Below are 13,398 nucleotides of genomic sequence, written 5' to 3' on the forward strand. Positions count from 1 at the left end.
GAACCTTATACCGTGTTTTAGGCCGTACAACTTGACTTGATAGGATATTTGTTGTATTAGCTAGATAAGACCACCTCATTGCTCGAACTTTCGGGTCTGTGGATATCAGTTATTACTGAGTGCACAAGAGAGAATCTCTAATCCACGGTATCCTTAACAACAGAGTTTCTGCCTCGAAGTGTTGATTTTGTAGCCTGTACGGCTTATCACGAGTTTTTGGAACCACCCCTTAACAAGTTCACTAATCTACTGATCAATGTCAACATATGTATTTACTTACATACATATTTATTTATTTAATTTTATTTAAAATTGTATACAATTCAATAACTTTATTATCCATTTATCACACAATTTGAACATTTTTAGGTAAAAGATGCTCTTTGTTAAAACTTTTTTTTTTTAAATCAGTATTCAACTTTTAAATTTTTTGTTAACGGTCCAAACTATACTTGAGAAAGTTGTTGTTTAGGAAACCTTTAGTTGCGTTCCCGTAAATTCATTGGTATTGGGACATCATACAACAAAAATAATACACAATTGGCCATATGTTTGAGAAATTGTTTATAATTTTTAATCCGTGCTGTAAACTCATCCCAAATTGGTAAAAGTGGTCTGGATTGTTTGTCTTCATAAGCATCCACGAGTAGCTCGTTATCGATCATTGTTTTATTCTGAAACAAAAAAAAAAGGTTCAATATTTTGAGAAAAGGATTGTTTTTCAAAAAAATTCTTCAGGGTTATATCAAAAGTTTTTGAATATATTCTAGACGGACTCATTCTTATGAAAGGTCATACTAATCTAGACCGATTTTTTCTAAAATAGCCCCTTTTTATATCTGTTAGGTAATCAGCATAGGACAAGTCTGACTTTGAAGGTCCTTTAAGTTAGGTCGAAATTAGCCAAAGGATCACGATGTATCATGATCGACCTAACGAATTAGAGATTTTTTGCTAGTCTTTGGTCCAATCCTAGGAATTGGTAACTATTTTTTTTCGAAATAACTAGCTAATTTAAATCACCAACAGAAGTCAACTTCATCTCTTCCTCATCCTTAAAGCGAGGATGCGCCGGTTTTTTTTTTCAAAATAATACTTTCAGTCGATTAGCCTGAACTACAACGACAGGCACAGGACCTTAAATTTGCGTACTTGTCTCGAAAGATTGTGACAGCAAAAACGCGCTCACTTCTCTATGCAGCGAAGAAAATGATCAAAGAATAGAGCGCTGTCGTAAAGTTGTAGAAGCATATTTCTCACTTATTGCGTAACACCGTTGCGGATACCAAAGAGCTGCGAGCTGGAAAAACAACTGGTACGGTGTGAAATGTAGGGCCGCCTAGGACAGGAAGAGAAAAGTCGTCTATAGAAGACTAAGCATACTTAGAAGAAAGAAACATATGACCGAATGGCTTGAATACAAGACCTTGAGCGCAGGAAAATGACGACCGACCAAGCTGTGCAAATGCGAAGGTGAAAAGCTTGTTAATAGCATACAAAAACTTCTTTGGTCAGATGAGCGAATGTTTTTTAAAATTGGAATTTGGTACAGGCATAGCATACCGCAAAATAATGAAACAAACTTTTGCGGAATACTTATCGATAGGAATCGTACTGTTTTGGGACGCCTTGCCTGCGTAAAGCTTGTTGAATTCTAATACTAGTTCGGCTTTTTGCTCCATATTTTCTACCAGCAGCCATCATTTCTAGTACAATTATCGGGCGTCATTCCTTTCAGCCATCAACTAACACTCTTGCGTTCTCGCCGATACTACAGGAAATGTGACGGAGTCGTTTCGATGCTTAGAATCGAACATCGCAGCCTAAGATACCCACTTGAGAGTTTCCCGTTATACTGCTACGGCCCAGCCTCCAGGAAATCCTAATCTTATGGCAGTCCGAAGCAATCCCAAGAATGATCAGGTACTCCCAGACCACTCTCGATCGCACCAAATATATGTCTGTTAACCTCCATTACCTTTATGATAGACCAAGCAGTATAACTTACTTCGAAGGAGTGCTGAAGTTCCACTCAAGGAATTCTTAGAGAAAGAATTATTATCATGGCGGTGTGCATCTATCTTCGTGAATATACGTTTCCGGTTTGTTAGAAGATGCATCGATTATATGTTTTGCTATCAGGATAACTTACACTTCTTACTATTACATAGTACTTGCATTATTTTGAAGGTTTTATGTCTACTGCGGAAAAAACTGGCGAGGCCGTACTAAAATACTGTGTTGTTGTTCAGTGATGGTTTGTGGGACCTCTACTTGATCTTGGATTGACTAGGAGCTACCTCAGAATTCGACAAAACTCACGTCATAAATGGCGCCCGAGTAGGAACTACAATCAAGCTCAAACCTACTAACTCAACTCAGTGAACCGCAAACGAGACTGTTAGATTTTTATTTCCTATAAAATACAAGTTTTAATTACCGCTATACTCACCATAAACGTGTACAAATAGGAAGATGGCTTCTGACCGATAGTTGTTATATGATGAGTCTCACCGCTTTTCAAGACAAAGCTCTTACCCGCTGTCAAAAAATAAGATTCATCTTCATCATCACTTTTGTAGCGTACATTACCGGCTAAAATTGTTAACGTAACATTCGTCAAATCCGGTGAGATGAAATTATCCAATGTGAGACCTGGAAAATCTGCTACAAAAATCACGTCTGAATAATTACTCCACGAAAGAACCTCATTTGTCATCGTTCTCAACTTTGGACGCATATAATTGAAGTCGTTCAACAATGGCAACGACCAAGCGGTGCGCGTGAAGGGTGACCAATTTGCACGCAAGAGATCCACACGCGGATCGAAGACACGTTGTTGAAAACGTCCATTCATCGAACACCAAATATCAAAATATAACGAAATATTCGTCGAACTTAATGGACTCGTCTTTGTATTACGCGCATAATCTGCGCGTACATTTTTCTCAATGCATTTGGCATATTGATAAGCCATATCGGCATGTTTTGTCCAACGATCATATTCAGTGAAGGCATAGGGATTTAGGTAGTGTATTTTACCGTTACCATTGTCGACAAGCTTTATCGATGTCAATACGGTATCGTATGTGTGTACCATCATGTTCCACGAATAGCCATAGAGACCTTCAGTCCAATTATTATAACCTTGCGTAATGAAATGCGAATACGGTAGAAAGAGTTGGAGCGCACAGTATAACAAGATGAGCGCGGTTTGAAGTTTAGAGCCCAAATAAGTTTTAAAGTTGCCACAGTTCGTGTCTCGATTCACGAGGCATGGGTCCACCTTGCGACATACTTGTGAGCTCGCTTTATTTAAGGATGCAATTCGCGTATGCTCTGCAGTCTTATTAGCGCTGCTACAACTTTTTAGTACGCGTTTAAGACTTAATCTTCGCGGCCAGCTGAATCCAAAAAATAGTGGTACCTCAGCTAAGCAGACCCATGGAAACATGCCTGTGAGAAAAGAGTTTTTTTATTGGAATATTATTTTTTCAAGTCCAAGTTAAGCGACAGCACCTATAACAAACAAGCGTGAGTTTATCAAGTGGAAACTAAGCATAAAGGGTGTGACCAGCAATCTCGTCGCTTCCCAAGTCATAAAGAAGGCAATAGAGAAATCGAAGATCGCCGTGAACCAATGCACTATTAAGAGATCCGTTAAATCAGTCGATAATAGTGAGCGAAAAGGCGTGAAGATCCAATGTTGACTCAGACTCGACATAGCATAACCCGAGAGCCATTCCGCTGTGAGCTTTTTCAGACCCGCATACATATAAAGTATAAAGAATTGGAATTTGATAAGAAAATAGTTCCAGTAGGGCACGGTCTCTGGCATGCTTGGTTGAAAGTATTTGTCCAAAGCACTATAAAAAAGGGTTGTTAGCGTAAACTTTTGCAGTTAAGTTTTTCTACAAACTTTTACTTACTTACCAATAGCGATTAGCATCCGTAAACAGAAGTATTGCGCCAACTAAGCCAAACAAATAGCTATGATTATTCCACGCCGGTTTGTCCAACAAGAATATATACCAATATGGTATTATATAAGCAAGGCAGCTGAGTCGATAACGATACCCCAACATAATACCGATTGCGCCTAACCACATCACCAAATAAATGCAGCCCATCACAGGGAAGGAGACAGCGCTAATGCCATTGAAGAGCGGAAAATGACAATGTTGTGGCTCGCCGAAGCGTAAATCCATCTGACCACCACCACGTTCCTCCGCTATATCGATGCACATCGCCAAACCTGTTGGAGAAAAGATCTGTGTTTAGCTAAGAGCCCTTCAAATATTTCGCTGGTGATATAGAGACATCTTTCTGCTCTTACCATATAACATACGAAATACGCCGAGCGCTGCACCATCTACCGGTCGGTGTAGCCAATTTGTGAAATTTGTATAAGTTGTAAAGTTCTCCAATGTGTAACCGGTGCATGAAGCAAACGCATTGCGAAATGCGCAATTCCCGCTATGGTAGAAAGTGTTGTCTTCATTAGTGCCATCGTCGCTGTTATTGTAATCCGATTTGATTTCTGAGTTTTCCGTTGGCTCGGCTGATGAATCATCGACTGATGATCGTTTTTCTGCAGACATACTTTCTAAAAAATATTCACATAAAAGGAAAAATAAAATTTTAACATTGCCACACATTTCGTTCTACGTTGTTGTTATTGTTGCAGCAGTGCTTTGCCCCATACAATAGGTGCGACCGATCACAAATTGTCATCAATGTCCTCTAAAGGGAGTCCAAGGGAACTTGCTGTTTCAACAGGCGTGGACCATAATGTGAGCGGTGTTAGAGGCGTTGGTTCCACAATACAGTTAAAGAGATGGCTGGTATCATGTGCGGACACATTACAAGCAGGACATATGTTTTGTATGTCGGGGTTGATTCTGGTTAGGTAAGAGTTTAACCTGTTACAGTATCCAAATCGAAGTTGAGCTAGAGTAACGCGCGTTTCCCTAGGGAGAGTGCGTTCCTCCTCTGCTAGCTTTGGGTATTGTTCTTAGAGTACAGGATTCACCGGGCAATTTCTGGCATAGAGGTCCGACGCCTGTTTATGGATTTCACTGAGAACCTGCTCATGTTTTTTTAGCTATACGGCTGTGTTCTCAGGTGCCGTATTTCGTCATAATTCTTACGGAGATGACCCTTTAAGCCCCTGGGCGGTGTAGGCTCATCAATCAAATGTCTGTTGGGATGCCCAGGTTTCTGGGTATTCAACAGAAACTGTTTGGTTAGCATTTCATTTCTCTCCCTAATGGGGAGTATTCTCGCTTCATTATGTACATGGTGGTCTGGGGACATAAGAAGACAGCCCGTGGCGGTTCCGACGGCGGTATTTTGGCAGGCCTGTAGCTTCTTCCAGTGAGTAGTGTTTAGGCTTGGCGATCATATCGGGGACGCGTAGCATGCAATCGGCTGGCCAATTGGTTTGTAAGTGGTAATGAGCGTCGCCGATGATTTAGTCGGTGATAATGTCAGGTTTCGCCTTAGTGTTAGAAGCTTTCCCATTCTAAAGCACTAAGCTGGTAGAGATAGGTTGTAGGTGTTATTGATGCCTAAAACTAAACTTGAATGTTAGACCACGTATGCACAATAATCAGCCAGAGTTGTTGGTAAAATCAAGAATATTTCTAATCCCTTTTTTCTTTCACTTAGCCAGGTTTTCCGAAAAGAGTCATTCATAGGATCTTGGCCGTGTTTCAGCTAGATCTATGCATTTACACAGAAAATGCCCAACAATCTCCCAAGAAACTATATCCTTACAGCTTCAGCAGTGGTGGAGTGGAGAACGATCTTTTCCGCATGCCTGCCTATTGCCCAATAGCTGGTTCAAACCGCTGTAAATCTATAAATGGCAGCTCTAGATCTATGGCCCGGAGACCAGATGGTGAATATATCTACCTACTGACTTTGGGCTAGAATTTGGCTCAGTTAACGCTTATGTTTCTTCCTGGATGTCAAAGAAGCTACCATTCCGGTTGGGTTATACTCCTTTAGTGATTTTCAGGCTTGGCAAATCGCAAGGAAACTCACTACTCTGAGTAGTCCCCAAAAATTAGCCCATGATGGATCCGTCAGTGAAGAGTTACATATATGCCATTATCAAATGCGATCGTGCTTCTCTTTCTATATTTCTTATTTCGAATGATAGTATTAAAGCTGCTCCCAAACCTCAGTTTGCGAGGATAACAATCTATTTCGGAACTAATTGTTCCCGCCGGAAGAACGTTAAATACATATGTGTGCCCATTCCATTATCCCTCCAACATCCAGATTCCATGGGTATCAATGCGATTTCAGCGTGCTTTGTACACAGAGTATATTAACTTTGATTGTATAACGGTTGGTTGTACAGGTATAAAGGAATCGAGATAGATATAGACTTCCATATATCAAAATCATCAGTATCGAAAAACAAGTAAGGAAGGTTAAGTTCGGGTGTAACCGAACATTACATACTCAGTTGAGAGCTATGGTGGCAACATAAGGGAAAATAACCATGTAGGAAAATGAACCGAGGGTAACCCTGGAATGTGTTTGTATAACATGTGTATCAAATGAAAGGTGTTAATGAGTATTTTAAAAGGGAGTGGGCCTTAGTTCTATAGGTGGACGCCTTTTCGGAATATCGTTATAAAAGTGGACCAGGGTTGACTCTAGAATGCGTTTGTACAATATGGGTATCAAATGAAAGGTGTTAATGAGTATTTTAAAAGGACGTGGGCCCTAGTTCTATAGGTGGACGCCTTTTCGAGATATCGCCATAAGGGTGGACCAGGGGTGACTCTAGAATTTGTTTGTACGATATGGGTATCAAATGAAAGGTGTTAATGAGTATTTTAAAAGGGAGTGGGCCTTAGTTCCATAGGTGGATGCCTTTTCGAGATATCGCCATAAAGGTGGGCCAGGGGTGATTCTAGAATTTTTTTGTACGATATGGGTATCAAATGAAGGGTGTTAATGAGTATTTTAAAAAGGAGTGGGCCTTAGTTCTATATGTGGACGCCTTTTCGAGATATCGCCATAAACGTGGACCAGGGGTGACTCTAGAATGTGTTTGTATGATATGGGTATCAAATTAAAGCTATTAATGAGGGTTTTAAAAGGGAGTGGCCCTTAGTTGTAAGGTGTTAATTAGTATTTTAAAAGGGCGTGGGCCTTAGTTCTATAGGTGGACGCCTTTTCGAGATATCGCCATAAAGGTGGACCAGGGGTGACTCTAGAATTCGTTTGTACGATATGGGTTTCAAATGAAAGGTGTTAATGAGTATTTTAAAAGGGAGTGGGCCTTAGTTCCATAGGTGGATGCCTTTTCGAGATATCGCCATAAAGGTGGGCCAGGGGTGACTCTAGAATTTTTTTGTACGATATGGGTATCAAATGAAAGGTGTTAATGAGTATTTTAAAAAGGAGTGGGCCTTAGTTCTATATGTGGACGCCTTTTCGAGATATCGCCATAAACGTGGACCAGGGGTGACTCTAGAATGTGTTTGTATGATATGGGTATCAAATTAAAGGTATTAATGAGGGTTTTAAAAGGGAGTGGCCCTTAGTTGTAAATGTGAAGGCGTTTTCGAGATATCGCCATAAAGGTGGCCAGGGGTGATTCTAGAATTTTTTTGTACGATATGGGTATAAAATGAAAGGTGTTAATGCGTATTTTAAAAAGGAGTGGGCCTTAGTTCTATATGTGGACGCCTTTTCGAGATATCGCCATAAACGTGGACCAGGGGTGACTCTAGAATGTGTTTGTATGATATGGGTATCAAATTAAAGGTATTAATGAGGGTTTTAAAAGGGAGTGGCCCTTAGTTGTAAGGTGTTAATGAGTATTTTAAAAGAGCGTGGGCCTTAGTTCTATAGGTGGACGCCTTTTCGAGATATCGCCATAAAGGTGGACCAGGGGTGACTCTAAAATTTGTTTGTACGATATGGGTATCAAATGAAAGGTGTTAATGAGTATTTTAAAAGGGCGTGGGCCTTAGTTCCATAGGTGGATGCCTTTTCGAGATATCGCCATAAAGGTGGGCCAGGGGTGACTCTAGAATTTTTTTGTACGATATGGGTATCAAATGAAAGGTGTTAATGAGTATTTTAAAAAGGAGTGGGCCTTAGTTCTATATGTGGACGCCTTTTCGAGATATCGCCATAAACGTGGACCAGGGGTGACTAGAATGTGTTTGTATGATATGGGTATCAAATTAAAGGTATTAATGAGGGTTTTAAAAGGGAGTGGCCCTTAGTTGTATATGTGAAGGCGTTTTCGAGATATCGACCAAAATGTGGACCAGGGTGATCCAGAACTTCATCTGTCGGGTACCGCTAATTTATTTATATATGTAATACCACGAACAGTATTCCTTCCAAGATTCCAAGGGCTTTTGATTTCGCCCTGCAAAACTTTTTCATTTTCTTCTACTTAATATGGTAGGTGTCACACCCATTTTACCAAGTTTTTTTCTAAAGTTATATTTTGCGTCCATATTGGCGGCCACCGTGGTGTGATGGTAGCGTGCTCCGCCTACCACACCGTATGCCCTGGGTTCGAACCCCGGGCAAAGCAACATCAAAATTTTAGAAATAAGGTTTTTAAATTAGAAGAAAATTTTTCTAAGCGGGGTCGCCCCTCGGCAGTGTTTGGCAAGCACTCCGGGTGTATTTCTGCCATGAAAAGCTCTCAGTGAAAACTCATCTGCCTTGCAGATGCCGTTCGGAGTCGGCATAAAACATGTAGGTCCCATCCGGCCAATTTGTAGGGAAAATCAAGAAGAGCACGACGCAACTTGGAAGAGAAGCTCGGCCTTAGATCTCTTCGGAGGTTATCGCGCCTTACATTTATTTTTTTTTTTATTTTGCGTCAATAGACCAATACAATTACCATGTTTCCTCTCTTTTTTCGTATTTGGTATATAATTATGGCATTTTTTTCAATTTTCGTAATTTTCGATATCGAAAAAGTGGGCGTGGTCATAGTCGGATTTCAGCCATTTTTTACACCAATACAAAGTGAGTTCAGATAAGTACGTGAACTGAGTTTAGTAAAGATATATCGATTTTTGCCCAAGTTATCGTGTTAAAGGCCGAGCGGAAGGACAGACGGTCGACTGTGTATAAAAACTGGGCGCGGCTTCAACCGATTTCGCCCTTTTTCACAGAAAACAGTTATCGTCCTAGAATCTAAGTTTCTACCAAATTTCACAAGGATTGGTAAATTTTTGTTCGACTTATGACATTAAAAGTATCCTAGACAAATTAAATGAAAAAGGGCGGAGCCACGCCCATTTTGAAATTTTCTTTTATTTTTGTATTTTGTTACACCATATCATTACTGGAGTTGAATGTTGGCATAATTTGCTTATATACTCTAAAGATATTAACTTTTCTTTTAAAATTCGAATTTAAAAAAATTTTTTTTTAAAAGTGGGCGTGGTCGTTCTCCGCTTTTGCTAATTTTTAGTAAGCAGACATATAGTAATAAGAGTAACGTTCCTGCCAAATTTCATCATGATATCTTCAACGATTGCCGAATAACAGCTTGCAAAACTTCTAAATTACCTTCTTTTAAAAGTGGGCGGTGCCACGCCCATTGTCCCAAATTTTACCATTTTTCTATTCTACGTCATAAGTTCAACTAACTTACCAAGTTTCATCGCTTAATCCGTATTTGATAATGAATTATCGCACTTTTTCGATTTTTCGAAATTTTCGATATCGAAAAAGTGGGCGTGGTTATTGTCCGATATCGTTCATTTTAAATAGCGATCTGAGATGAGTGCCCACGAACCTACATACCAAATTTCATCAAGATACCTCAAAATTTACTCAAGTTATCGAGTTAACGGACAGACGGACGGACGGACATGGCTCAATCGATTTTTTTTTCGATACTGATGATTTTGATATATGGAAGTCTATATCTATCTCGATTCCTTTATACCTGTACAACCAATCGTTATCCAATCAAAGTTAATATACTCTGTGAGCTTTGCTCAACTGAGTATAACAATTTGATTGAGCCATATCCGTCCGTCCGTTCGCTAACACGATAACTTGAGTAAATATTGAGGTATCTTGATGAAATTTGGTATGTAGGTTCCTGGACACTCATCTCAGATCGCTATTTAAAATGAACGAAATCGGACCATAACCACACCCACTTTTTCGATATCGAAAATTTCGAAAAACCGAAAAGGTGCGATAATTCATTACCAAAGACGGATAAAGCGATGAAACTTGGTAGGTGGGTTGACCTTATGACGCAGAATAGAAAATTGGTAAAATTTTGGACAATGGGTATCGCACCGCCCACTTTTAAAAGAAGGTAATTTAAAAGTTTTCCAAGCTGTAATTTGGCAGTCGTTGAAAATATCATGATGAAATTTGACAGGAACGTTACCCCTATTACTATATGTGTGCTGAATAAAAATGGGCAAAATCGGGTGACGAACACGCCCACTTAAAAAAAAAAAAAATTTTAAGTAAAATTTTAACAAAAAACTTAACATCTTTACAGGATATAATTAAATTATGTCAACATTCAACCCCAGTAATGATATAGTGCAACAAAAGACAAAAATAAAAGAAAATTTTAAAATGGGCGTGGCTCCGCCCTTTTTCATTTAATTTGTCTAGAATACTTTTAATGCCATAAGTCGAACAAAAATTTACCAATCCTTGTGAAATTTGTTGGGGGCATAGATTCTATGACGGTAACTGTTTTCTGTCCTTCCGCTCGGCCGTTAACCCGATTACTTGAGCAAAAATCGATATATCCTTACTAAACTTAGTTCATGTACTTATCTGAACTCGCTTTATCTTGGTATATAATATGGCCTAAATCCGACTATGACCACGCCCACTTTTGCGATATCGAAAATTACGAAAAATGAAAAAAATGCCATAAGTCTATATCAAATATGAAAGAAGGGATGAAGCATGGTAATTGGATTGGTTTATTGACGCAAAATATATGTTTAGAAAAAACTTTGTAAAATGGTGTGACACCTACCATATTAAGTAGTAGAAAATGGAAAAGTTCTGCAGGGCGAAATCAAAAGCATTTGGAATCTTGGCAGGAATACTGTTCGTGGTATTACATATATAAATAAATTAACGGTACTCGACAGATGATGTTGTGGGTCACCCTGGTCCACATTTTGGTCGATATCTCGAAAACGCCTTCACATATAACCCTAAGGGCCACTCCCTTTTAAAACCATCATTAATGCCTTTAATTTGATACCCATATCGTACAAACACATTCTAGAGTCATCCCTGTACCACCTTTATGGCGATATCTCTAAAAGGCGTCCACCTATAAAACTATGGCCCACTCCCTCTTAAAATACTATTTAATACCTTCCATTTCATACGCATGTCATACAAACACATTCCAGGGTTACCCTAGGTTCACTTTCCTACTTGGCGATTTTCCTTTTTTGTCTGCAAAGCTCTCAGCTGAGTATGTAATGTTCCCTTACACCCGAACTTAGCCTTCCTTACTTGTTATTTATTTTTTTATCCTTGCAGATGCAGCCGATGCTATTTTTTTATTATAATGATTTTTCACGACTTTGGTCTTGTAAAGCTCCTTCAAACAACAAAAATTTTAAGGCCCTCATAATCCGGCCATGAATTTTAAATTAGTAGGTAGGGAAAATTTTTGGTACTATTTTGCTACTCTTCTACTAAGCAACTAAGCATTACTAGCAATGTGCGAAAAAAGTAAAATTCGATATATCTTCACATTGGAAAAGGAAAATCGAAAGGAATGTGATAAGAAACAAGTAAGGACGGGACTGTCTTCGGCTCTGCCCAAGACTTCATACCTTTCGTAATATCCAAATAATCGGTTGTATAAGATATGAAATATATGGTGAACAGATGTATGTACATACCACCGATCTATATAAATTTTTCAGATAACAATGAATGCTCTATACGTAAGCATTCGGTGAAATTTGAAGCCTCTAGCTGTTAAAATGGGGCATTAATTACGAAAAACTTCTTATCTGAACAATCGGTTGTGGGGGATACATATATGCTATATAGACGACCGATTTTATCAATTTTTTTAGACAACGATATATGCAATATACGAATGGTGATGTTTGAAGCTTCAATCTGATAAATTGAGGAAGATGTGACAAAAATTCCCTTATCTGAAAAATCGGTTGTATGGGGGATGTATGCTATAATGGTCCGATCCAGCCGGTTCCGACAAATGTCCAATCGGACACATAAATATACCCGCTCAACAAATTTTATCAAGATATCTCAAAAATTGAGGGATTGGATTGCATACAAACAGACAGACGGAAAAAGGGACATGGCTAAATCAACTCAGCTCTTCATCCTGATCATTTCGGTATACTTAATGGTGGGTCTATCTATTTTCCTTTAAGTACTTACAATTTTGAGATTCGTGACAAACTTAATACACCATTTCATTTTTCTGAAAGGTATAAAAAGAGGAAATAAAAAAGTCAGAAAAGTAAAGGAAAAAAGAGGAGAATAAAAAGAAAGTTGCCAGTTCTTGCATTAATCAAAATGAAAATACATTTTCTTGTTTTTTTGTGAATTTATTTAAAAATTCGACATAAATACATGCATGCATATTGTATACTAAATACACTTTGAATAAATAACTACCATTATTATATACTTTTTTTTTGTCTTTTTTTCTTTTTTTTACTATAAAAATGAACTTCATTGCTCAATTGCGAATATTTTCTATTAAAATTTTCTGCTTTTATTTGTAAGAAAATATTCTTTTTTTTAATATATTTAGTGCCGAAATAGCATAAGCAGTACAAATGTACAAAAGTATGCATATTTCTCAGTCCTACATACATTATGCTCAGGCGACAATTGATCTTCTTCATCTTATGGCGTTTTCTTTTCTGAAAATAATGTCACCCTGTTGGTTATTTTCAGCTCTTTTGTAATAAATGTTTCTTTCACCAAATGTTTCTTACTGAATAAGAAAAGTATACCCCTTACCTACAAATTCAGCCATATTGCAGAGCGCCAGGTGACTTTGTTCAAAAGTTAGAACTTAAAAGAGTGCAACATGAGGGTAAGAAAAGAAAACGCCATCAGTGTGGTTGTTGTTACACTTAATGTTGTTACACACATTTTATTAGAATAATATAAAATACCGACAATTTGCATTTCTTAAGAGAAAAAAATGCGGCAATGCATTCCAGAAATAATGGAAGCAATGCATACATGTGCGGGTATATATATATATATATATATATACATATAAATATATGGTACATATGTGCATAATTACATACATATATTTATACATACATATGTGGGTAATTATGTACATATTTAAAATATTTACATATATATATACTCATGTATTTATGCAAA

At 38.2% G+C, this 13,398-nt stretch overlaps 1 protein-coding gene across 1 annotated transcript in view; it reads right to left on the reverse strand.

Moving 5' to 3' along the window:
• Positions 1 to 301: 301 nt before the first annotated feature.
• Positions 302 to 13,398, reverse strand: part of GC (gamma-glutamyl carboxylase) — a 33,580-nt gene continuing 20,483 nt past the window's right edge. The window contains exons 2-6 of the mRNA XM_067756522.1: positions 4,337 to 4,606; positions 3,934 to 4,255; positions 3,520 to 3,866; positions 2,453 to 3,456; positions 302 to 674 (exon numbers count right to left, since the gene is read on the reverse strand). Coding sequence (XP_067612623.1) covers positions 480 to 674; positions 2,453 to 3,456; positions 3,520 to 3,866; positions 3,934 to 4,255; positions 4,337 to 4,601 — 2,133 coding nt within the window. The 5' untranslated portion in view covers positions 4,602 to 4,606 and the 3' untranslated portion in view covers positions 302 to 479. The remainder of the gene's footprint in view (positions 675 to 2,452; positions 3,457 to 3,519; positions 3,867 to 3,933; positions 4,256 to 4,336; positions 4,607 to 13,398) is intronic.

This window comes from Eurosta solidaginis, chromosome 5 (genome assembly GCF_040869045.1).
Source record: "Eurosta solidaginis isolate ZX-2024a chromosome 5, ASM4086904v1, whole genome shotgun sequence".
In the NCBI taxonomy this organism is placed as follows: Eukaryota; Metazoa; Arthropoda; class Insecta; order Diptera; family Tephritidae; genus Eurosta; species Eurosta solidaginis.